The sequence below is a fragment of the Lacerta agilis genome, chromosome Z, assembly GCF_009819535.1.
Source record: "Lacerta agilis isolate rLacAgi1 chromosome Z, rLacAgi1.pri, whole genome shotgun sequence".
Lineage (NCBI taxonomy): Eukaryota > Metazoa > Chordata > Lepidosauria > Squamata > Lacertidae > Lacerta > Lacerta agilis.
Window position 1 is genome coordinate 598,605 of NC_046331.1, and position 24,335 is coordinate 622,939.

Genomic DNA, 24,335 nt, shown 5'->3' on the forward strand with positions numbered 1-24,335 from the left:
TTTTGAGGATCAGCTCAAAGTTTTGCAGCTTTTTTGCAAAGGGAAAAGCCCTGGTTTCTTCAGGATCAGCTCAAAGTTTTGCAGCTTTTTTTGCAAAGGGGGAAAAGCAAAGCTCCTTTTGCAAAAGGGGAAAAGCAAAGAGGAAAAGCCCAGTTTTTATGGTGGTTCAACTCACATTTCTGCAGCTTCTAAAGGAAAGGGAGCCTTTTCTACAGTTTCCAGACAGATAATCTAATCAGCCAGCTCCATGTCGCTGGGGAAACAAACAACCTCCCTCTGCAGCACATTCAATAAAGCAGGGCGGGGCTGAAAGGGAGCCGGGACTCTTATCTCTCTCCCGATCTCTTGCTGATCAGCTGCTGAGCGGGGTCCTTTTCAACGCCCCCTCGGTCCTGCCGGCGTCCAGCTTCCGGGTCATGTGGCCGGCAGGACCGAGCCGCTTCTGGCGAACCGGAGCAGCGCACGGAAACGCCGCCGACCTTCCCGCCGGAGCAGGACCTATTGCTATACTTGCACTTTTGACGTGCTTTCGAACTGCTAGGCGGGCAGGAGCAGGGACCGAGCGACGGGAGCTCGCCCCGTCGTCGCGGGGATCCGAACGGCCGACCTTCCAGCCCCAGGCTCTGCGGATTAACCCACAGCGCCACCCGCGTCCATCGAGGACAGGAATGGGGGGACAGAGCTGGCTAGCACGGCCGTTGTGTTTTCAGATCTGCCGCTACCGCCACCTCTCAGGATACGACCCCCACAGAGAGGGGGGCTGGCTCACTATTTTATAAACAAAATTAAAGATAATAAAGATAATAAAAAAAAAAATCCTTCCAGTAGCACCTTAGAGACCAACTAAGTTTGTTCTCTGTATGAGCTTTCGTGTGCATGCACACTTCTTCAGATGCCAATTTTTATATGAGAGTAGCTCAGGTATCAGGGATGCGCCCGGGTGGCGCTGTGGGTTAAACCACAGAGCCTAGGGCGGGGGTCTGCAACCCGCGGCTCCGGAGCCGCATGCGGCTCTTTTGCACCTTTGCTGCGGCTCCGGGCAGGGCCGGTGCGTTTAGCGCCGAATTGTAGGGGGCGCTGCGCCGCGCTGCTGGCCCGCCTGCACCCACCCAGTTCTCTACCTTGCCGGCGGCTGTGCTGCTCATGCGTGCCTCGTTTCATGCCAGCGCAGGCGCAGCAGCAGACCGCAGCAGCTTCCCTCCTTGGCGCCTGTCACGGCGCTTGTGTTTGGCTGCTGCTGGTGGAGCTGCTGTCTGCTGCGATTCGACGAGGTGCGACAACTCGACGAGGTAAGGAGGCAGCTGTGGGCTGGGCCAGGGGCGGCGGGCGAGGGGGAAGCCCTCTTTTAAAAAAGTGGAAGGGCCCGGCTCCAGGACACGTGGCAGTCTGGGAAGCAAAAGGAAGCACGGCTGTTCAGCTAAAGGCGGCCCAACGGGATGAGATGGGCGCGGGGAAAAGCTCAGGGGACGACCGGTCCCGGGCTCTGTTTCGGGGGCGCGCAGGAGACTTCCCTTAAGCAGCATGGCGAAAGGGGCCCGAGCATGGGCGTACCGACGGGGGGGGGGGGGCAGGAGGGGGCAGTGCCCCCCTAGAAGCCCCCTGCCCCCCCTTAGAAGCGGGAGTCCCATGGACTGAAAGAAGGGTTTTATCCATTCTGAAGGAATGTTTTCCCGCGCCTGCAGGGGGACGTGATCAGCCCCCTGCTTCAGCCCCTCTCAGCTGCCTTGCCCAGCCCCTCTGCTGGCCAATAGTGATTGGGGCAGTGTGCGTGCTGTGTTCTTTTGCATAAGTTTGCTAAACTTTTAGGGTTGCATTTGTGCTGTTTATGGGGCGGAAGTATTCTGGGGGGGGTTGGATTTCCCCTTCTAGATTTGCCCCTGCAGCGTCAGGCGTTCGGACGGTTCCTTTAATACAGTGCTTGTTGTTTGGCTGGGGGGGCGGGGGAGCATTTCATGATATTTTGCCATTTTGCCTTCATTACCTGCTCTTCATTAACTGTCTAAATTGTGCTATGAGCTTCTGGGTGTTTATATTTTTTGTGGGCCGCAATGGTTTTGCGGCTCCCAGTTTTTTTTCCTCTTCGGAAATGGGTCCAAGTGGCTCTTTTTGTCTTAAAGGTTGCAGACCCCTGGCCTAGGGGTTGCTGATCAGCCGTAGCATAAAGGAATCCATTTTCTTATGTTTAGGGATGTCACCAGATGTTAACCCTAATAGGAACGATTCTGGCGTCGTCGTTTTTTAACAAACATCTCTCATTCCGGAATCTCACCTGGACTTTCTTCAACGCCACTAGTTTTCTGTCCAGAAGGCAAGTGGCCTTGTAGACTTCGCTGAATTGCCCTCGCCCGATTTTCTTCTCGATCTGAAAGTCGGCTAAGGCGCAGCGATACGGGTACGAAGTCAGGTGCCTCTGTTTGAGGAGGAGAGAAAGAGGACAGTGGGTTAAATGGGGAAAAATATATATATATATATTGCTACTACCATAACGCTATACTAAATCAGAAGGCCGTTGAAGCAGAGCTCTTGCACTGGATCAAAACTCTCCCAGCAAAAGGATTTCAGAGCCGCGTATTATCACATGCCTATAGTGCTATATACAGGTGAAACTCGGAAAACTAGAATATCGTGCCCACAGTGGAAGAATGGCAGATGAAGTTAATGGAATACATGGAACTCGCAGAACTGACCGCTAGAATCCGAGACCAGAGGGAGGAGAAGGTGTCGCAGGACTGGAAAAAAAATTTAAGGATTATCTAGTTAAATCTGAGAAACTGAATATTTGAGCAGAACTAGGTAAAAGATCGGCTTTAGTATGTTAATGTTAGGTAAGACTGCATAGAAGAATTTTTTTTATGAAAGACTTAATTGTTAAAGAATATTCTAAGATATTGTGCTGAAGATATGATTTATATTGGATTAACTATATTTAAGAGTATTAAGAAATTTGGTGAAGGTTAAGGGGAAAAGATATAAAGCTACCTAAAACGTATATATGATTTTGAAGACAGTGGAGGGAACACGGGAAGTCCCCTAGCAGAGAAGTTAGAAAATAGAATAATACAAAGACAGGTGTTTATTAAGGTTGGTATGTTTTTTTTTCCTTTTCTTGTTGATGTTGTTATTGTTTTCAATGTGTTTATGTGTTTCTATATTGTGTGCTTATTGTGTTTATGTTTATGCTATGTTTTTTCTTTGTTTTATTGGAAAATAATAAAAAAAAACCTTTAAAAAAAACAAAACTAGAATATCGTGGAAAGGTTCGTTTCTTTCAGTAATTCAACTTGAAAGGTGAAACTAATATAGGAGATGGACTCGTGACCTGCAGAGCGAGATACGTCAAGCCTTTATTTGTTATAATTGTGACGATTGTGGCGCACAGCTGATGGGAGCCCCAAGTTCACAATCTCAGCTTTGGGGTTTCCGTCAGCTGTACGAAGAGGTCACGAAGAGGCGGACACGACTGAACAACAACAAATTTACCTTCAAGGATCCCTTACGCCCACTTTATTCAGCATAATTTGAAAAATCACCCGGGCCTCCTTTGAAAAGTAACTCCTTTCCAGCACAGCAGGAAAGAGTGGGGCCTTATACCTGTGCTGCGGGTCTCGAGAGGAGCGGGAGGGCCATAGCTCAGCGGTAGGCTGCGAGAAGATCAAACCGATCCATTCTGAAGGAAATCCGCCCTGAGTGCTCACTGGAAGGACAGATCCTGAAGCCGAGGCTCCAAGACTTGGGCCACCTCATGAGAAGAGAAGACTCCCTGGAAAAGACCCTGACGTTGGGAAAGATGGAGGGCACAAGGAGAAGGGGAGGACAGAGGACGAGATGGCCACCTCGTGAGAAGAGAAGACTCCCTGGAGGAGACCCTGATGTTGGGAAAGATGGAGGGCACAAGGAGAAGGGGACGACAGAAGACGAGGTGGTTGGACAGAGTTCTCGAAGCTACCAACATGACTCTGACCAAACTGCGGGAGGCAGCGGGAGACAGGAGGGCCTGGTGTGCTCTGGTCCATGAGAAGAGAAGACTCCCTGGAGAAGACGCTGATGTTGGGAAAGATGGAGGGCAGAAGGAGAAGGGGGTGACAAAGGACGAGATGGCCATACTCGTGAGAAGAGAAGACTCCATGGAAAAGACCCTGATGTTGGGAAAGATGGAGGGCGCAAGGAGAAGGGGACGATAGCGGACGAGATGGTTGGACAGGGTTCTCGAAGCTACCAACATGACTCTGACCAAATTGCGGGAGGCAGCGGGAGACAGGAGGGCCTGGTGTGCTCTGGTCCATGAGAAGAGAAGACTCCCTGGAAAAGACCCTGATGTTGGGAAAGATGGAAGGCAGAAGGAGAAGGGGGTGACAAAGGACGAGATGGCCATACTTGTGAGAAGAGAAGACTCCATGGAAAAGACCCTGATGTTGGGAAAGATGGAGGGCGCAAGGAGAAGGGGACGATAGAGGACGAGATGGTTGGACAGGGTTCTCGAAGCTACCAACATGAGTCTGACCAAACTGCGGGAGGCAGACAGGAGGGCCTGGTGTGCTCTGGTCCATGAGAAGAGAAGACTCCCTGGAGAAGACGCTGATGTTGGGAAAGATGGAGGGCAGAAGGAGAAGGGGGTGACAAAGGACGAGATGCCCATACTCGTGAGAAGAGAAGACTCCCTGGAGGAGACCCTGATGTTGGGAAAGATGGAGGGCGCAAGGAGAAGGGGACGACAGAAGACGAGGTGGTTGGACAGAGTTCTCGAAGCTACCAACATGACTCTGACCAAACTGCGGGAGGCAGCGGGAGACAGGAGGGCCTGGCGTGCTCTGGTCCATGAGAAGAGAAGACTCCCTGATGTTGGGAAAGATGGAGGGCACAAGGAGAAGGGGACGACAGAGGACGAGATGGTTGGACAGGGTTCTCGAAGCTACCAACGTGAGTCTGACCAAACTGCGGGAGGCAGGGGAAGACAGGAGGGCCTGGCGTGCTCTGGTCCATGGGGTCACGGAGAGTCGGACACGACTGAACGACAACAACATGTCGGCCGAGGTGTGCTCAACCCAAACAAGTCACTGCATCTCATCCCTACACAGAACCTTCTGTCTGCTGTTAGGTATCCTTTTTTCGGCCGCAGGAGAAAATGGAGAAGAGCAGACCACGAGTGTAGACAGCTTGGACGACAAGCAGTGGGGTTGAGTTTGTGGGCTAGGATATTTCTTTCTTTTTACCGCTCCCGCTCCCCCATTTAGACTGTAAGCATGTCTTCTGCGGACACAATATTTTACTAATAACTGTCTAAACATGGCGGCGGGGGGAAACGTCCTGCTCTAATCGATACGGAAATTTCGGCACGTTTTGGTCTGACCTGGATACGCTCGTTTTTGTTCAATTTTCTCACGTTACGTCCTCTCTTTGGCTCCGTTGCTTTAATTAGGTCTGATGGGTTGCGAGAGCAAATGCAAATCTAGGTCATTGCATATGTAAATGTTCGGCTGCATCCTTGGAGGATGCCAGGGTGTATCAGCCGAGGTGTCCGGTCGCTACGGGCCGTTAATGGCGCTTGGCGAGCCGATTTCATAGAATCATAGAATCCTAGAGTTGGAAGAGACCCCAAGGGCCATCCAGCCCAACCCCCTGCCAATCAATCAATCAATCAATCAATGATAGAATCCTAGAGTTGGAAGAGACCCCAAGGGCCATCCAGTCCAACCCCCTGCCAAGCAGGAAACACCATCCAAGCATTCCAGACGGACGGCTGTCAAGCCTCCGCTTCAAGACCTCCAAAGAAGGAGACTCCACCACACTCCTTGGTAGCAAATTCCACTGCCAAACAGCTCTCACTGTCAGGAAGTTCTTCCTAATGTTGAGGTTGGATCTTCTTTCTTGTAGTTTGAATCCATTGCCCCGTGTCCGCTTCTCGGGAGCGGCAGAAAACAACCTTTCACCCTCCTCTAGATGACATCCTTTGATATATTTGAACATGAATATCATATCGCCCCTTAACCTTCTCTTCTCCAGGCTAAACATACCCAGCTCCCTAAGCCGTTCCTCATAAGGCATCGTTTCCAGGCCTTGGACCATTTTGGTTGCCCTCCTCTGGACACGTTCCAGCTTGTCAGTATCCTTCTTGAACTAGGGTGCCCAGAACTGGACACAGTATTCCAGGTGAGGTCTGACCAGAGCAGAATATAGTGGTACTATTACCTCCCTTGATCTAGACGCTATACTCCTATTGATGCAGCCCAGAATTGCATTGGCTTTTTTAGCTGCTGCATCACACTGTTGACTCATGTCAAGTTTGTGGTCTACCAAGACTCCTAGATCCTGTTCACATGTACTGCTCTCAAGCCAGGGGTCACCCATCCTGTATTTGTGCCTTTCATTTTTTTTTTGCCCACGTGTAGTACTTTGCATTTCTCCCTGTTAAAATTCATCTTGTTTGCTCTGGCCCAGTTCTCTAATCTGTTAAAGTCATTTTGAAGTGTGATCCTGCCCTCTGGGGTATTAGCCGCCCCTCCTAATTTGGTGTCATCTGCAAACTTGATCAGGATGCCCTCAAGCCCATCATCCAAGTCATCGATGAAGATGTTGAATAAGACTGGGCCCAAGACAGAACCCTGTGGCACCCCACCAGTCACTTCTCTCCGGGATGAAGAGGAGCCATTGATGAGCACCCTTTTGCAAACTTGATCAGGATGCCCTCAAGCCCATCATCCAAGTCATTGATGAAGATGTTGAATAAGACTGGGCCCAAGACAGAACCCTGTGGCACCCCACCCGTCACATCTCTCCAGGATGAAGAGGAGCCATTCATGAGCACCCTTTCTGGGGCTCAGCCATATTGTAAGCAGTTAGAACTTACCAAAAATAAGTAAGTTATTTTGGCCGGAAATTTCAATACTAGGAATAAATGCTGCTCAGGCCCCAGCTCCTGCCCACCTAGCAGTTTGAAAGCATGTCAAATTGCAAATCCCGCTCCGGCGTTTCCATGCGCTGCTCTGGTTCGCCAGAAGCGGCTTAGTCCTGCTGGCCACATGGCCCGGAAGCTGTACGCCGGCAACCTCGGCCAGTAAAGCGAGATGAGCGCCGCAACCCCGGAGTCGGACACGACTGGACCTAATGGTCAGGGGTCCCTTTACCTTGATACACTATAAATTAAAATGGAGTCTGTCTGGCTCTGATCAGGAATTGATTTCAGTGCACAAGAAACTGCAACTAATCCAGAATGCGGCAGCTAGACTGGTGACTGGGAGCGGCCGCCGAGACCACATAACACCGGTCTTGAAAGACCTACACTGGCTCCCAGGACGTTTCCGAGCACAATCAAGATCAAACCTATCCATTCTTAAAGAAATCAGTCCTGAGCGCTCACTAGAAGGACAGATCCTGAAGTTGAGGCTCCAGTACTTTGGCCACCTCATGAGAAGAGAAGACTCCCTGGAGAAGACGCTGATGTTGGGAAAGATGGAGGGCGCAAGGAGAAGGGGACGACAGAGGACGAGATGGCCACCTCATGAGAAGAGATGACTCCCTGGGAAAGACCCTGATGTTGGGAAAGATGGAGGGCGCATGGAGAAGGGGACGACAGAGGACGAGATGGCCACCTCATGAGAAGAGATGACTCCCTGGGAAAGACCCTGATGTTGGGAAAGATGGAGGGCGCAAGGAGAAGGGGACGACAGAGGACGAGATGGCCACCTCATGAGAAGAGATGACTCCCTGGGAAAGACCCTGATGTTGGGAAAGATGGAGGGCGCATGGAGAAGGGGACGACAGAGGATGAGATGGTTGGACAGTGTTCTCGAAGCTACTAACATGAGTTTGGCTAAAGTGCGAGAGGCAGTGAAGGATAGGCATGCCTGGCGTGCTCTGGTCCATGAGAAGAGAAGACTCCCTGGAGAAGACGCTGATGTTGGGAAAGATGGAGGGCACAAGGAGAAGGGGACGACAGAGGACGAGATGGCCACCTCATGAGAAGGGAAGACTCTCTGGGAAAGACCCTGATGTTGGGAAAGATGGAGGGCGCAAGGAGAAGGGGACGACAGAGGACGAGATGGCCACCTCATGAGAAGGGAAGACTCCCTGGGAAAGACCCTGATGTTGGGAAAGATGGAGGGCGCAAGGAGAAGGGGACGACCGAGGACGAGATGGTTGGACAGTGTTCTCGAAGCTACTAACATGAGTTTGGCCAAACTGCGAGAGGCAGTGAAGGATAGGCGTGCCTGGCGTGCTCTGGTCCATGGGGTCACGAAGAGTCGGGCACGACTGAGCGACTGAACGACAGCAACATCTTATGTCTAACCCCTTATTCTTCACAACAATACGGAAAATAGTAAAATCACCATTAAGCTTCTTAACATTGGAATGCTATCGCCTATAAACTCCACCGGAAACTCCATTTCAAATATCCAATTTCTCACGCTGTTTCAAATAGTCTTTACATTTCTTCCAACCTTCTTTCACCTTCTCTTCCCTCTGGTCAACAACACACACACACACACACACACACATAAACGTTTGGCTCGTGATCCGTGCCATTCGTTGCCGAGCCAGTTCGTTAAGGGATCAAATGCGAAGTACAATTATGAGATCTGGGGTGGGGGTGGGGGTGGGACAATGAATTGTTTGCGAACGCACGGCGTTCGGCGCTGTGCTGAAGTGGCCAGTGCGGAGGAGCGTTCCCCTTCCCTGCCGCAATTTGTCATATTGAGTCCTTCGACGGTAATTGAGCCCCTCGAATGAGCCAAGTTGCATTTTTAAGCAATTAGGGTTAATTACAGTCTCATTTGGCGGGATGGAGCCCGTGCAATTATTCCATGAAGAAGATGAGGAAGGGTTCTTAAGGCGGGAGACGGGTCCGTGGCGTCTTACGACAAATATTGGAATTTCTAATGACATACTGAAATGTAATTAGAGGCTGATCCTGCCTTCTCCTGTGGGCCAGATAAGACACATCGCTGTCACAAGTGGTCATTTTTTAAAATATATATATATAATCTTTATTGATTTTCACAATTTCTACTTTACATACACGCCGTATTACATCTGAAGAAGTGTGCATGCACACGAAAGCTCATAATAATAATAATAATAATAATAATAATAAATTTTTATTTATACCCCGCCCTTCCCGGCCAAAAACCGGGCTCAGGGTGGCTAACGCTCATGAAAATCGCAGCATAAACATCAACACGATCAATTTAAAAGAACAGATTAAAACGCAAATCTAAAAATTCAATAATTAAAAGACTGCCGTCTCATTTTTAAATAACCCGCCGATAAAAAATGGAGCGTAAATATCAAGTAGAAGCTAACCCAAAGGCCGGGTGGAACAGCTCCGTCTTGCGGGCCCTGCGGAAAGATGCCAACTCCCGCAGGGCCCTGGTCTCTTGGGATAGACTGTTCCACCAAGTCGGGGCCAATACTGAGAAGGCCCTGGCCCTAGTTGAGGCCAACCTAGCGTCTTTGTTGCTCGGGACCTCCCAAAGATTATTATTTGAGGACTTTAAGGTCCTACACGGGACATACCAGGAGAGGCGGTCCCTTAGGTACGAGGGTCCTAAGCCGTATAGGGCTTTAAAGGTCACAACCAGCACCTTAAACCTGACCCTGTACTCCACCGGGAGCCAGTGCAGCTGGTAGAGCACTGGATGAATGCGGCCCCGCGGCAAAGACCCGGTAAGGAGCCTCGCCGCGGCATTCTGCACCCGCTGGAGTTTCTGGGTCAGCTTCAGGGGCAGCCCCGCGTCGAGCGAGTTACAATAATCAAGTCTGGAGGCGACCGTCGCATGGATCACTGTGGCCAGATCAGGGCGAGAGAGGTAGGGGGGCCAACTGCTTAATACGGCGGAGATGGGAAAATACCAAGAACAAACTGAGCTGGTCTCTAAGGTGCTACGGGAAGGAATTTTTTAATTTCATTTTGTTTCGACTACGGCAGACCAACACGGCTACCTTCCTGTAACCCCACTCTCTCACTCCACAGGTGAAAAATTAGAATACCGCGGAAAAGTCCATGGATGTAAGCAATTGTTTTCATTAGCTACTGGAGCTGAATATATGAGATCGACTCGTGACACGCAAAGCGAGAGATGTCAAGCCTTTGCTTGCAACAATTATAACAGAGAAAGAGGCTTGAGATGCCTCGCTTTGCAAGTCGCGAGTCGATCTCATATATTAGTTTCACCTTTTAAGCTGAATTACTGGAGGAAACGAACCTTTCCGCCATATTCTAATCTTTCGAGTTCCACCTGTATATAAGGGTCTGGTGACATTACATGACTGCATTACGACAGAGGACGAGATGGTGGGAGGGCATGACGTGCGCAGGTCCATGAGAAGAGAAGACTCCCTGGAAAAGACCCTGGTGTTGGGGAAGATGGAGGGCACAAGGAGAAGGGGATGACAGAGGACGAGATGGCCACCTCATGAGAAGAGAAGACTCCCTGGAAAAGACCCTGATGTTGGGAAAGATGGAGGGCACAAGGAGAAGGGGACGACAGAGGATGAGATGGCCACCTCGTGAGAAGAGAAGACTCCCTGGAAAAGACCCTGATGTTGGGAAAGATGGAGGGCACAAGGAGAAGGGGACGACAGAGGACGAGATGGTGGGACAGTGTTCTCGAAGCCGCCAACGTGAGTCTGGCCAAACTGCGGGAGGCAGGGGAAGACAGGAGGGCCTGGTGTGCTCTGGTCCATGAGAAGAGAAGACTCCCTGGAGAAGACCCTGGTGTTGGGGAAGATGGAGGGCACAAGGAGAAGGGGACGACAGAGGACGAGATGGTGGGACAGTGTTCTCGAAGCCGCCAACGTGAGTCTGGCCAAACTGCGGGAGGCAGGGGAAGACAGGAGGGCCTGGTGTGCTCTGGTCCATGAGAAGAGAAGGCTCCCTGGAAAAGACCCTGGTGTTGGGGAAGATGGAGGGCACAAGGAGAAGGGGACGACAGAGGTTGAGATGGTTGGACAGTGTTCTCGAAACTGCCAACATGAGTCTGACCAAACTGCGGGAGGCAGCGGGAGACAGGAGGGTCTGACGTGCTCTGGTCCATGAGAAGAGAAGACTCCCTGGAGAAGACCCTGATGTTGGGAAAGATGGAGGGCACAAGGAGAAGGGGACGACAGTGGATGAGATGGCCACCTCGTGAGAAGAGAAGGCTCCCTGGAAAAGACCCTGATGTTGGGAAAGATGGAGGGCACAAGGAGAAGGGGACGACAGAGGACGAGATGGTGGGACAGTGTTCTCGAAGCCACCAACGTGAGTCTGGCCAAACTGCGGGAGGCAGGGGAAGACAGGAGGGCCTGGTGTGCTCTGGTCCATGAGAAGAGAAGGCTCCCTGGAGAAGACCCTGATGTTGGGAAAGATGGAGGGCACAAGGAGAAGGGGACGACAGAGGACGAGATGGCCACCTCGTGAGAAGAGAAGACTCCCTGGAAAAGACCCTGATGTTGGGAAAGATGGAGGGCACAAGGAGAAGGGGACGACAGAGGACGAGATGGTGGGACAGGGTTCTCGAAGCTGCCAACATGAGTCTGACCAAACTGCGGGAGGCAGCAGGAGACAGGAGGGTCTGACATGCTCTGGTCCATGAGAAGAGAAGACTCCCTGGAAAAGACCATGGTGTTGGGGAAGATGGAGGGCACAAGGAGAAGGGGACGACAGAGGACGAGATGGTGGGACAGTGTTCTCGAAGCCGCCAACGTGAGTCTGACCAAACTGCGGGAGGCAGGGGAAGACAGGAGGGCCTGGTGTGCTCTGGTCCATGAGAAGAGAAGACTCCCTGGAAAAGACCCTGGTGTTGGGGAAGATGGAGGGCACAAGGAGAAGGGGACGACAGAGGACGAGATGGTGGGACAGTGTTCTCGAAGCTGCTAACATGAGTCTGACCAAACTGCGGGAGGCAGGGGAAGACAGGAGGGCCTGGTGTGCTCTGGTCCATGAGAAGAGAAGACTCCCTGGAAAAGACCCTGGTGTTGGGAAAGATGGAGGGCACAAGGAGAAGGGGACGACAGAGGACGAGATGGTGGGACAGTGTTCTCGAAGCCGCCAACGTGAGTCTGGCCAAACTGCGGGAGGCAGGGGAAGACAGGAGGGCCTGGTGTGCTCTGGTCCATGAGAAGAGAAGACTCCCTGGAAAAGACCCTGATGTTGGGAAAGATGGAGGGCACAAGGAGAAGGGGACGACAGAGGATGAGATGGCCACCTCGTGAGAAGAGAAGACTCCCTGGAAAAGACCCTGATGTTGGGAAAGATGGAGGGCACAAGGAGAAGGGGACGACAGAGGACGAGATGGTTGGACAGTGTTCTCGAAGCTACCACCATGAGTCTGACCAAACTGCGGGAGGCAGGGGAAGACAGGAGGGCCTGGTGTGCTCTGGTCCATGAGAAGAGAAGGCTCCCTGGAAAAGACCCTGATGTTGGGAAAGATGGAGGGCACAAGGAGAAGGGGACGACAGAGGACGAGATGGTGGGACAGTGTTCTCGAAGCTGCTAACATGAGTCTGACCAAACTGCGGGAGGCAGGGGAAGACAGGAGGGCCTGGTGTGCTCTGGTCCATGAGAAGAGAAGGCTCCCTGGAAAAGACCCTGATGTTGGGAAAGATGGAGGGCACAAGGAGAAGGGGACGACAGAGGACGAGATGGTGGGACAGTGTTCTCGAAGCCGCCAACGTGAGTCTGGCCAAACTGCGGGAGGCAGGGGAAGACAGGAGGGCCTGGTGTGCTCTGGTCCATGAGAAGAGAAGGCTCCCTGGAAAAGACCCTGATGTTGGGAAAGATGGAGGGCACAAGGAGAAGGGGACGACAGAGGATGAGATGGCCACCTCGTGAGAAGAGAAGACTCCCTGGAAAAGACCCTGATGTTGGGAAAGATGGAGGGCACAAGGAGAAGGGGACGACAGAGGACGAGATGGTGGGACAGTGTTCTCGAAGCTGCTAACATGAGTCTGACCAAACTGCGGGAGGCAGGGGAAGACAGGAGGGCCTGGTGTGCTCTGGTCCATGAGAAGAGAAGGCTCCCTGGAAAAGACCCTGATGTTGGGAAAGATGGAGGGCACAAGGAGAAGGGGACGACAGAGGACGAGATGGTGGGACAGTGTTCTCGAAGCTACCACCATGAGTCTGACCAAACTGCAGGAGGCAGGGGAAGACAGGAGGGCCTGGTGTGCTCTGGTCCATGAGAAGAGAAGACTCCCTGGAGAAGACCCTGGTGTTGGGAAAGATGGAGGGCACAAGGAGAAGGGGACGACAGAGGACGAGATGGTGGGACAGTATTCTCGAAGCTGCTAACATGAGTCTGACCAAACTGCGGGAGGCAGGGGAAGACAGGAGGGCCTGGTGTGCTCTGGTCCATGAGAAGAGAAGACTCCCTGGAGAAGACCCTGGTGTTGGGAAAGATGGAGGGCACAAGGAGAAGGGGACGACAGAGGATGAGATGGCCACCTCGTGAGAAGAGAAGACTCCCTGGAAAAGACCCTGATGTTGGGAAAGATGGAGGGCACAAGGAGAAGGGGACGACAGAGGACGAGATGGTGGGACAGTGTTCTCGAAGCTGCTAACATGAGTCTGACCAAACTGCGGGAGGCAGGGGAAGACAGGAGGGCCTGGTGTGCTCTGGTCCATGAGAAGAGAAGGCTCCCTGGAAAAGACCCTGATGTTGGGAAAGATGGAGGGCACAAGGAGAAGGGGACGACAGAGGACGAGATGGTGGGACAGTGTTCTCGAAGCCGCCAACGTGAGTCTGACCAAACTGCGGGAGGCAGGGGAAGACAGGAGGGCCTGGTGTGCTCTGGTCCATGAGAAGAGAAGACTCCCTGGAGAAGACCCTGGTGTTGGGGAAGATGGAGGGCACAAGGAGAAGGGGACGACAGAGGACGAGATGGTGGGACAGTATTCTCGAAGCTGCTAACATGAGTCTGACCAAACTGCGGGAGGCAGGGGAAGACAGGAGGGCCTGGTGTGCTCTGGTCCATGAGAAGAGAAGACTCCCTGGAGAAGACCCTGGTGTTGGGAAAGATGGAGGGCACAAGGAGAAGGGGACGACAGAGGATGAGATGGCCACCTCGTGAGAAGAGAAGACTCCCTGGAAAAGACCCTGATGTTGGGAAAGATGGAGGGCACAAGGAGAAGGGGACGACAGAGGACGAGATGGTGGGACAGTGTTCTCGAAGCTGCCAACATGAGTCTGACCCAACTGCGGGAGGCAGCGGGAGACAGGAGGGCCTGACGCGCTCTGGTCCGTGGGGTCACCAAGATTCGGACACGACTCAACAACAACAACAACAACAACCATTGATTTTAAGAGTTGTTAAATATTCGAAGCCGAGGACCGAGAGAAGGAACATGGCTGCTTACCTGCGCCTCGTGCGGGCGTTCCTGGTTTGCCACTTTGCAGAGCGGGTTGTTCTGGTCGTCCGGATGATGCGCGTGACTCTTTTGTCCTTCCATGGCAACATCCCAGAGTGCGCCTTTCAGCTCTGCCAAGACAAGAACGCAGCCGGGTCAGAGCAAAAGGCGCCCACGTGTGGCCCTGTCAAGTATCCCGTTTCCCCCGGGATTCTCCCTTATTTCGAGCAGTTCCCCGCTGCTCTCCCTTATTTCTTCATTTCCCGTAAATTTCCCGTTTCTAATGCTGGCCGGGAACTGGGTGGGGAGACCTCGCCTACTCGGGAGAGAAAAGCCTCAGCCCTCAAAGCAAGGGGGAGCTTTAAAAAAAACAACACCAGAGACAATGCTATTGAGTTTGGTGCAGGGGGAAAGACGAGAAGATAGAAGAAACCTTTTCCTATATTCGTGTGCAGCTGCTAGAATGTTAAAGGTAAAAGGTAAAGGGACCCCTGACCATCAGGTCCAGTCGTGTCCGACTCTGGGGTTGCGGCGCTCATCTCGCTCTATAGCCGGCGTTCGTCCGCAGACAGCTTCCGGGTCATGTGGCCAGCATGACAAAGCCGCTTCTGGTGAACCAGAGCAGCGCACGGAAACGGCGTTTACCTTCCCGCCGGAGCGGTCCCTATTTATCTACTTGCACTTTGACGTGCTTTCGAACTGCTAGGTGGGCAGGAGCTGGGACCGAGCAACGGGAGCTCACCCCGTGGCAGGGATTCGAACCGCCGACCTTCTGATCAGCTAGCCCTAGACTCTGTGGTTTAACCCACAGCGCCACCTGGGTAGAATGTTACTAGCCCAATATTGGAAAAGGGGAAGAGGTTCCGACGATACAGGAGTGGCGCCCAAAATGAGCAGAGTTCGTGAACTTGGCAAAAACGACAGCAGCAATTAGAAATGTTTCGAAAGGAAAAAAAATGATAGGAGAACGGAAATGTGCGGAGGAGCATTTGAAGAAAGGAGGAGTAGAAACACAATGGGTGATCTGATCGGAAGGACTGACATACAGGGAAAGGTAATTATGGATAACGAGGGATAAGTATATACAGATATTTTGTAACAAAACTTGATTTATTCAATAAAGCACAGACAAGAACTTTAGTGGGGGGCACGAAGACGAACTTTAGGAAGTCATTTTAACTCCCCCCCCCTCTTTTTTTCCTTTTTTTGAGTTCTATTTTTACTTGATTGTGCAATTGTATGTAATGATATGGTTGTGCAATTGTCTTTTGCAACTGTGTAGACGGTGTTGGTATTATTATTTGTATTATCTTAATGAGATTTCAATAAAAACTTGTGTTTTTTTTTTAAAAAAAAAAGCAAGTGGGAGCCGTTTCCCGTGCTTACAGGGGGGTGTATTCCTCCCCCTGCAACGGCCCCTGTCCGTTGCCGCCGAGCCCCTCAGCCGGCCAATAGGGTTAGCCGGCGGGCGGATCCTGGCTGCCTTTGAGCAGCTGCTGCTTCCTGCCCACCACTGACACATGACTGTCCCCGGGATAGGTGAGACTGCTGATCCCTTATTTTCAAATCCAAAACGTGACAGCTATGCCCACGTGGCTGGAGTCCAGCAGATGAACAGGAAGAACCAAGGAAGGTCACTACTCTGCGGCGATAGACATACAACTTCACGCTTCCCCATCGCAGGGAATTACCTGACCAGTATCGCAAGCAATCTACGTCCCACAAGGACCATATTCTTGATAAAGAAGCTAGCGGAAACATCTGCCCCTTCTTCTACACCAGTGGGGTTAAGAGCGGTGGACTTGTAATCCGGGGAACCGGGTTCGCGTCCCTTAACCCAGTGCGGTGCGGCGGTTAAGAGCGGCGGACTTGTAATCCGGGGAACCGGGTTCGCGTCCCTTAACCCAGTGTGGTGTGGCGGTTAAGAGCGGCGGACTTGTAATCCGGGGAACCGGGTTCGCGTCCCTTAACCCAGTGTGGTGTGGCGGTTAAGAGCGGCGGACTTGTAATCCGGGGAACCGGGTTCGCGTCCCTTAACCCAGTGTGGTGTGGCGGTTAAGAGCGGCGGACTTGTAATCCGGGGAACCGGGTTGGCGTCCCTTAACCCAGTGCGGTGCAGCGGTTAAGAGCGGCGGACTTGTAATCCGGGGAACCGGGTTCGCGTCCCTTAACCCAGTGCGGTGCAGCGGTTAAGAGCGGTGGCCTCGTAATCCGGGGAACCGGGTTCGCGTCCCCGCTCCTCCACATGCAGCTGCTGGGTGGCCTTGGGCTAGTCCCACTTCTCTGTAGTCTCTCAGCCCCACAGAATGGGGGAAGAAGGGAAAGGAGATGGTGAGCCGCTTGGAGACTCCTTCGGGTAGTGACAAAGCGGGATATCAAATCCAAACTCTTCTTGTCTTACTCATTCACTAGAAATGACATCACATTATTGCTATTTTGTAAAGTTTCTCTTTTCTATTTCGATATTGAATTCCATCTTATGTATTACTGACAGAAATCATTCAAAGACAACTACCCGTGTTTAGATTACAGCTGTTTTTCAAATAAATTTTGAAATTATCCCATTCTAAAAAAAAAGAAAAAAAGAAATGACATCACATTTACAGTGTAACATTTCTCCAATAAAAATAATAATTAAAAAAAAAACATTCTGCCCCAGTTTTGGAAACTAAAAATCGATCCAACATTCAGAGTCAATATGTAAACGAGGATTTGGGAAACACTGCAATTGCTGGGAATCGGTAGGGGTAAAATCCAGCCCTTTTACGATCGTTTGGTTAAATCTGAAAGTGAAGGGCTAGGGCAGGGGTCAGCAACTTTTTTCAGCCGTGGGCCGGGCTATTTTTTTTGGGGGGGGGTGGTGAACGAATTCCTATGCCCTACAAATAACCCAGAGATGCATTTGAAATAAAAGGACACTTTCTACTCATGTAAAAACAGCAGGCAGGCCCCACAAATAACCGAGAGATGCATTTGAAATAAAAGCACACATTCGGCTCATGTCAAAACAGCAGGCAGGCCCCACAAATAAGCCAGAGATGCATTTGAAATAAAAGGACACATTCTACTCATGTAAAAACACCAGGCAGGCCCCACAAATAACCCAGAGATGCATTTTAAATAAAAGGACACGTTCTACTCATGTAAAAACACCAGGCAGGCCCCACAAATAACCCAGAGATGCATTTTAAATAAAAGCACACATTCCACTCATGTCGAAACACCAGGCAGGCCCCACAAATAAACCAGAGATGCATTTTAAATAAAAGGACACTTTCTACTCATGTAAAAACACCAGGCAGGCCCCACAAATAAGCCAGAGATGCATTTGAAATAAAAGGACACATTCTACTAATGTAAAAACACCAGGCAGGCCCCACAAATAACCCAGAGATGCATTTGAAATAAAAGCACACATTCGGCTCATGTCAAAACAGCAGGCAGGCCCCACAAATAAGCCAGAGATGCATTTGAAATAAAAGGACACATTCCACTCGTGTAAAAACACCAGACAGGCCCCACAAATAACCCAGAGATGCATTTGAAATAAAAGCACACTTTCTACTCATGTAAAAACACCAGGCAGGCCCCACAAATAACCCAGAGATGCATTTGAAATAAAAGCACACATTCTACTTATGTAAAAACACCAGGCAGGCCCCACAAATAACCCAGACGTGCATTTGAAATAAAAGCACACATTCCACTCATGTAAAAACACCAGGCGGACCCCACAAATAACCCAGAGATGCATTTGAATTAAAAGCACACATTCCACTCATGTAAAAACACCAGGCGGACCCCACAAATAACCCAGAGATGCATTTGAATTAAAAGCACACATTCCACTCATGTAAAAACAACAGGCAGGCCCCACAAATAACCCAGAGATGCATTTGAAATAAAAGCACACATTCTACACGGGCTGGATTGAGAAGGCGATTGGGCCGCATCCGGCCCATGGGTCTTTGGGTTGCCTACCCATGTTTTAGGGATTACCAGAGAATGAATTTCCATGTGACTGACATGCACAGCTCTGAAAAAGTACACAGGAGAAGGAAAGGAAGCAGGCGACGAGCTGAATTTAAGAAACGGAGAAATCAACAGCCATATCTAAGGATGTTTGTGGTATTTCTCAGTTCTCTGGAGGTGTCAGCATTTTATCACCACCCAGACTGTTTTAGATATTGCAGCAGTTTGTGGGTTTGTGGGTTTTCCGCGTACAACTAGACAGTCCTACTTTGAAAAAGACACTTCTCAAAGAGCACCATGAAGGGGATTTCTGATATAGAACATTTCACAAAAGGTACACAAACTCTTGGGAGAAAAGCCATGACATCAAAAGCAGAGACATCACCTGGCCGACAAAGGTCCGTCTTGTGCAGGAGTCCCCAAACTAAGGCCCGGGGGCCGGATGCGGCCCAATCGCCTTCTAAATCCAGATCGCAGACGGTCCGGGGATCAGCGTGTTTTTACATGATTAGAATGTGTGCTTTTATTTAAAATGCATCTCTGAGTTTTTTGTGGGGCATAGAATCATAGAATCCTAGAGTTGGAAGAGACCCCAAGGGCCATCCAGTCCAACCCCCTGCCAAGCAGGAAACCCCATCCAAGCATTCCTGACGGACGGCTGTCAAGCCTCCGCTTAAAGACCTCCAAAGAAGGAGACTCCACCACACTCCTTGGCAGCAAATCCCACTGTCGAACAGCTCTAGGAATTCGTTCATCTCTGGGTTATCTAGTTAGCACTCGGGGCTGATTTCTTTGAGAATGGATAGGTTTGATCTTCTCGCCGTCCATGGGACTCTCAAGAGTCTCCTCCAGCACCAGAATTCAAAAGCATCCATTCTTCGGCGATCAGCCTTCTTGATGGTCCAGCTCTCACTTCCGTACATCACTACTGGGAAAACCATCGCTTGAACTAGACGGACCTTTGTCGGCAAGGTGATGTCTTTGCTTTTTAAGATGCTGTCTAGGTTTGTCATTGCTTTCCTCCCGAGAAGCAGGCGTCTTCTAATTTCGTGACTGCTGTCACCATCTGCAGTGATTATGGAGCCCAAGAAAGTGAAATCTCTCCCTGCCTCCATTTCTTCCCCTTCTATTTGCCAGGAGGTGATGGGACCAGTGGCCATGATCTCAGTTTTTTTGACGTTGAGCTTCAGACCATATTTTGCGCTCTCCTCTTTCACCCTCATTCAAAGGTTCTTCAATTCCTCCTCACTTTCTGCCATCAAGGTAGTATCATCAGCATATCTGAGGTTGTTGATATCTTTCCCGGCAATCTTAATTCCGGTTTGGGATTCATCCAGCCCAGCCTTTCGCACGATGAATTCTGCATATAAGTTAAATGAGCAGGGAGACAATATACAGCCTTGTCGTTGTTGTTGTTGTTCAGTTGTTCAGTCGTGTCCGACTCTTCGTGACCCCATGGACCAGAGCACGCCAGGCACGCCTATCCTTCACTGCCTCCCGCAGTTTGGCCAAACTCATGTTAGTAGCTTCGAGAATACTGTCCAACCATCTCATCCTTTGTCGTCCCCTTCTCCTTGTGCCCTCCATCTTTCCCAACATCAGGGTCTTTTCCAGGGAGTCTTCTCTTCTCATGAGGTGGCCAAAGTACTGGAGCCTCAACTTCAGGATCTGTCCTTCTAGTGAGCACTCAGGGCCGATTTCCTTGAGAATGGATAGGTTTGATCTTCTTGCAGTCCATGGGACTCTCAAGAGTCTCCTCCAGCACCATAATTCAAAAGCATCAATTCTTCGGCGATCAGCCTTCTTGATGGTCCAGCCTTGTCGTACTCCTTTCCCAATTTTGGACTCTCTCCCTGATCTCCGACTGTCGCTTCCCCACACATACAAACACTTCTCCTAAGAGCGATATTCCAGCAAATATTCCGGCAAGCTGGGGAAACCAAAGCTTTCCCTAACCCCCCTGCAGAAACCTGACAGGTGCTCTTCAGAAGGCGAAACTGCCCAAGGCCCTTGGTAGCAAAGCCCAATATAATTAGTTACAGGATACCTATTAAGTAACAGCAGCCTCTGCTCGTCACTGATGCGCCCTGATAGATGCTCAATGCGCGGTCCCTTCCCAAATCAGCCTCGCTAACAGCTGTGATCGGCTTAATAAGGTATAATAAAGCGCGTGCCTTTGGACGCCTGCAACGCATCCACAGGCCAAATCATTCTCCCCGATGAGCAAACGCGAAGACTTCTCCCCAGCAGAACGCGCAGCGGCAAGGAGGTCCGTTTCCCTGTGCCAACACACCTATCCTCTTGCTGTGCATATCCAGCTGTTTTCCATATGGCCGGCGCGCAGCCCTCTCCGCTCCTCGCGGCGCCACTGAGCAGTGGCAGGGCCAAATCGTAAAGCGTTTCATAGAATCCTAGAGTTGGGAGAGACCCCCCAAGGGCCATCCAGTCCAACCCCCTGCCAAGCAGGAAACCCCGTCCAAGCATTAAACCCTGTCTTGTCCTTGCTCCAGTGGCTGGACTCCTTTTATTTAACTCCGCAGAAACCAGTGGGCTTATCCCCAAGGGCCAGGTGCCTGGGCAGTTCCACACCTGGGATTTTCCATTTACAAACTATATTTGCCATGTGCCAGACAGTGTCAGTCTGCTTGCAACGAACTGGTTATGTACTTCCACCAAGAAGAAGTGAGAGAGCGAGGAACCGGAAGCTGGCTGCGTCTTTTCTGTTTGCGTAATTACGTTTGACAAGAAGGCATCCCACCACTGTTTGCTTTGCTTTGCCAAAGCCCTTCGGCGTGATGGATGAGATTTAAAGGTTGATCAGACTAAATCGCCGCCAGGATACTAACGGCGGAGATATTTCTTTGGCGAAATATTCCTGGCTGTGGCGTAAAGTGCTGTACGATAATGGACAATAAAAGTCACTCGGAAATAAGACTCTCCCAGGGTCGGGCTGCTGTGTCTTGTCACAGACGTACGGAGCTAGGAGATAATGTGATCACAAGCTCGGGCCATTATTTAAATATATCCGCAATCTTCCAGAGCATCCTGACAGATTTATTTTATGAGCCAGCAAGAGAGAGAGAAAGGGAGGCGGAATCATTTTGGCGCTTCGTCTTCAAAATAGTTTGAATCGCTTTGTAAAGGGACCCCAGACCGTTAGGTCCAGCCGCGGACGACTCTGGAGTTGCGGCACTCATCTCGCTTTACTGGCCGAGGGAGCCGGCGTCCAGCTTCCGGGTCATGCGGCCAGCAGGACTGAGCCGCTTCTGGCGAGCCGGAGCAGCGCACGGAAACGGCGTTTGCCTTCCCACCGGAGGGGTACCTATTGACCTACTTGCATTTTTGACGTGCTTTCGAACTGCTAGGTCGGCAGGAGCAGGGACCGAGCGACGGGAGCTCGCCCCGTCATTGCGGGGATTCGAACCGCCGACTTTCCGATCGGCCAGTGGTGGCGAACCTACGGCACGCGTGCCAGAGGGGGCACTCAGAGCCCTCTGTGGGCACGCATGCCGTCGCCCCAGCAGTTTGTAGGGGCAGCACGTGAACCGAGTAGAGCCACACGTGCGCCAGTGGCCGGTTTGCCGCCCGCAGGTTGCAGCAGAAATGGGAATGTTCCACTCCTCTGCCTTAAAGCACCTCGGTGCAGAACTGCCAGTAAGCCGGGTGGCGTTTTGCTCCCTCCCTCCCGCACGAGGGGCTCGAGAAGGGGGCTAGCCATCGAATCATAGGATCGTGGGCAGTTGGAAGGGAACCCGAGGGTCCTCCAAGTCCTGCGATCAGGTCAGACCTCACCTGGAATACTGTGTCCAGTTCTGGGCACCCCAGTTCAAGAAGGATACCTATAAGCTGGAACGTGTCCAGAAGAGGGCAACCAAAATGGTCCAAGGCCTGGAAACGATGCCTTAGGAGGAACGGCTTAGGGAGCTGGGTATGTTTAGCCTGGAGAAGAGAAGCTTAAGGGGTGATCTGATAGCCATGTTCAAATATATCAAAGGATGTCATATGGAGGAGGGTGAAAGGTTGTCTTCTGCTGCTCCAGAGAAGCGGACACGGGGCAATGGATTCAAACTACAAGAAAGAAGATTCCACCTAAACATTAGGAAGAACTTCCTGACAGTGAGAGCTGTTGGACGGTGGAATTTCCTGCCAAGGAGTGTGGTGGAGTCTCCTTCTTTGGAGGTCTTGAAGCGGAGGCTTGACAGCCATCTGTCAGGAATGCTTGGATGGTGTTTCCTGCTTGGCAGGGGGTTGGACTGGATGGCCCTTGGGGTCTCTTCCAACTCTAGGATTCTATCATTGATGGATTGATTGGCAGGGGGTTGGGCTGGATGGCCCTTGGGGTCTCTTCCAACTCTAGGATTCTATGATTCTATGAAATCGGCTCGCCAAGCGCCATTAACGGCTCGTAACGACCGGACACCTCGGCTGATACACCCTGGCATCCTCCAAGGATGCAGCCGAACATTTACATATGCAATGACTCTATGATTCTATGACAGCATCCGGGGCAGACGGCCATTCAGCTTCTGCCCTGAAATCTCCCAAGGAGGGTTTCTTGAAGGGAAACGGTCAAAACGGCCATGTTGTCTGGGAGTCATTCCCTTTCTCATGATTTCCCAAACAAGGATAATGCAAACTTTTACCTTTCAATAAAAAAAGTTGTTTGCATCATTGAAAGCTCTGTTGTTGTGTTTTTCTTTCAAGGCAAAAGATGTTAATGCGTGACTTGTTTTTTTCCCCCTAAACTAAAACCTCAGTATTCAGGTTGAATTGCCGTGTTGGCACTTTGAGATAAATAAGTGGGTTTTGGGTTGCAGTTTGGGCACTCGGTCCCTAAAAGGTTCGCCACCACTGCCCTAGGCTCTGTGGTTTTACTTTTACGCACATCTTCCACCTCATTCCCAAATGCATTTTTTTTGCGAAAAGAAAGCCTACAGATTGCAATTGACCTTGTAAGTGTCTTTCCCACTTGTGATTTCTGCAAAACTTTAGTATTACCGTAAGCGAGACCCAAAAGCTGCTCACTGAATGGAAGCACTGTAAAGTATTTCCATTTCAATGATCTGCCCTTTGTTTTGGCTGACAAAGCATAAAACGTCACTTTGCGATTGATTTATCAAGGTTTCTCCCCCTTGTCGCCAACCTGCAGCCGAAAAAAGAGTGTGCTGTGGAGGAATTGGAGAAGCTTTTAATTGGGGGCGAAAGAGGAGAGCAAAAAATATGGTATCCAAAAAACTCAGATCATGGCCACGGGTCACATCACCTCCTGGCAAATAGAAGGGGAAGAAATGGAGTCAGGGAGAGAGATTGGACTTTGTTGGGTTCCATGATCACTGCAGATGGTGACAGCAGTCACGAAATTAAAAGACCCCTGCTTCTCGGGAGGAAAGCGATGACAAACCTAGACAGCATCTTAAAAAGCAGAGACATCGCCTTGCCGACAAAGGTCCATATAGTTCAAGCTATGGTTTTCCCAGTAGTGATGTATGGAAGTGAGAGCCGGACCATCAAGAAGGCTGATCGCCGAAGAATAGAGGCTTTTGAATTATGGTGCTGGAGGAGACTCTTGAGAGTCCCGTGGACTGCTAGAAGATCAAACCTCTCCAATCTGAAGGAAATCAGCCCTGAGTGCTCACTGGAAGGACAGATCCTGAAGCTGAGGCTCTAAGACTTTGGCCACCTCATGAGAAGAGAAGACTCCCTGGGAAATACCCTGATGTTGGGAAAGATGGAGGGCACAAGGAGAAGTGGGCGACAGAAGACGAGATGGTGGGGCAGTGTTCTCGAAGCTACCAAACCGTGGGAGGCAGGGGAAGACAGGAGGGCCTGGTGTGCTCTGGTCCATGAGAAGAGAAGACTCCCTGGAAAAGACCACTTTCAGCTGATCCTCAAAAAAAAAAAAAAACCAGGGCTTTTCCCTTTGCAAAAAAGCTGCAAAACTGAGCTTATCCTCAAAAAGCAGGGCTTTTCCCTTTGCAAAAAAGCTGCAAAACTCTAAGCTGGTCCTCAAAAAAAAAAACCAGGGCTTTTCCCTTTGCAA

At 50.8% G+C, this 24,335-nt stretch overlaps 1 protein-coding gene across 1 annotated transcript in view; it reads right to left on the reverse strand.

Moving 5' to 3' along the window:
• Positions 1 to 24,335, reverse strand: part of LOC117040426 (serine/threonine-protein kinase Nek6-like) — an 89,140-nt gene that overhangs the window by 41,127 nt on the left and 23,678 nt on the right. Inside the window, exons 3-4 of the mRNA XM_033138204.1 lie at positions 14,333 to 14,454; positions 2,270 to 2,410 (exon numbers count right to left, since the gene is read on the reverse strand). Coding sequence (XP_032994095.1) covers positions 2,270 to 2,410; positions 14,333 to 14,454 — 263 coding nt within the window. The remainder of the gene's footprint in view (positions 1 to 2,269; positions 2,411 to 14,332; positions 14,455 to 24,335) is intronic.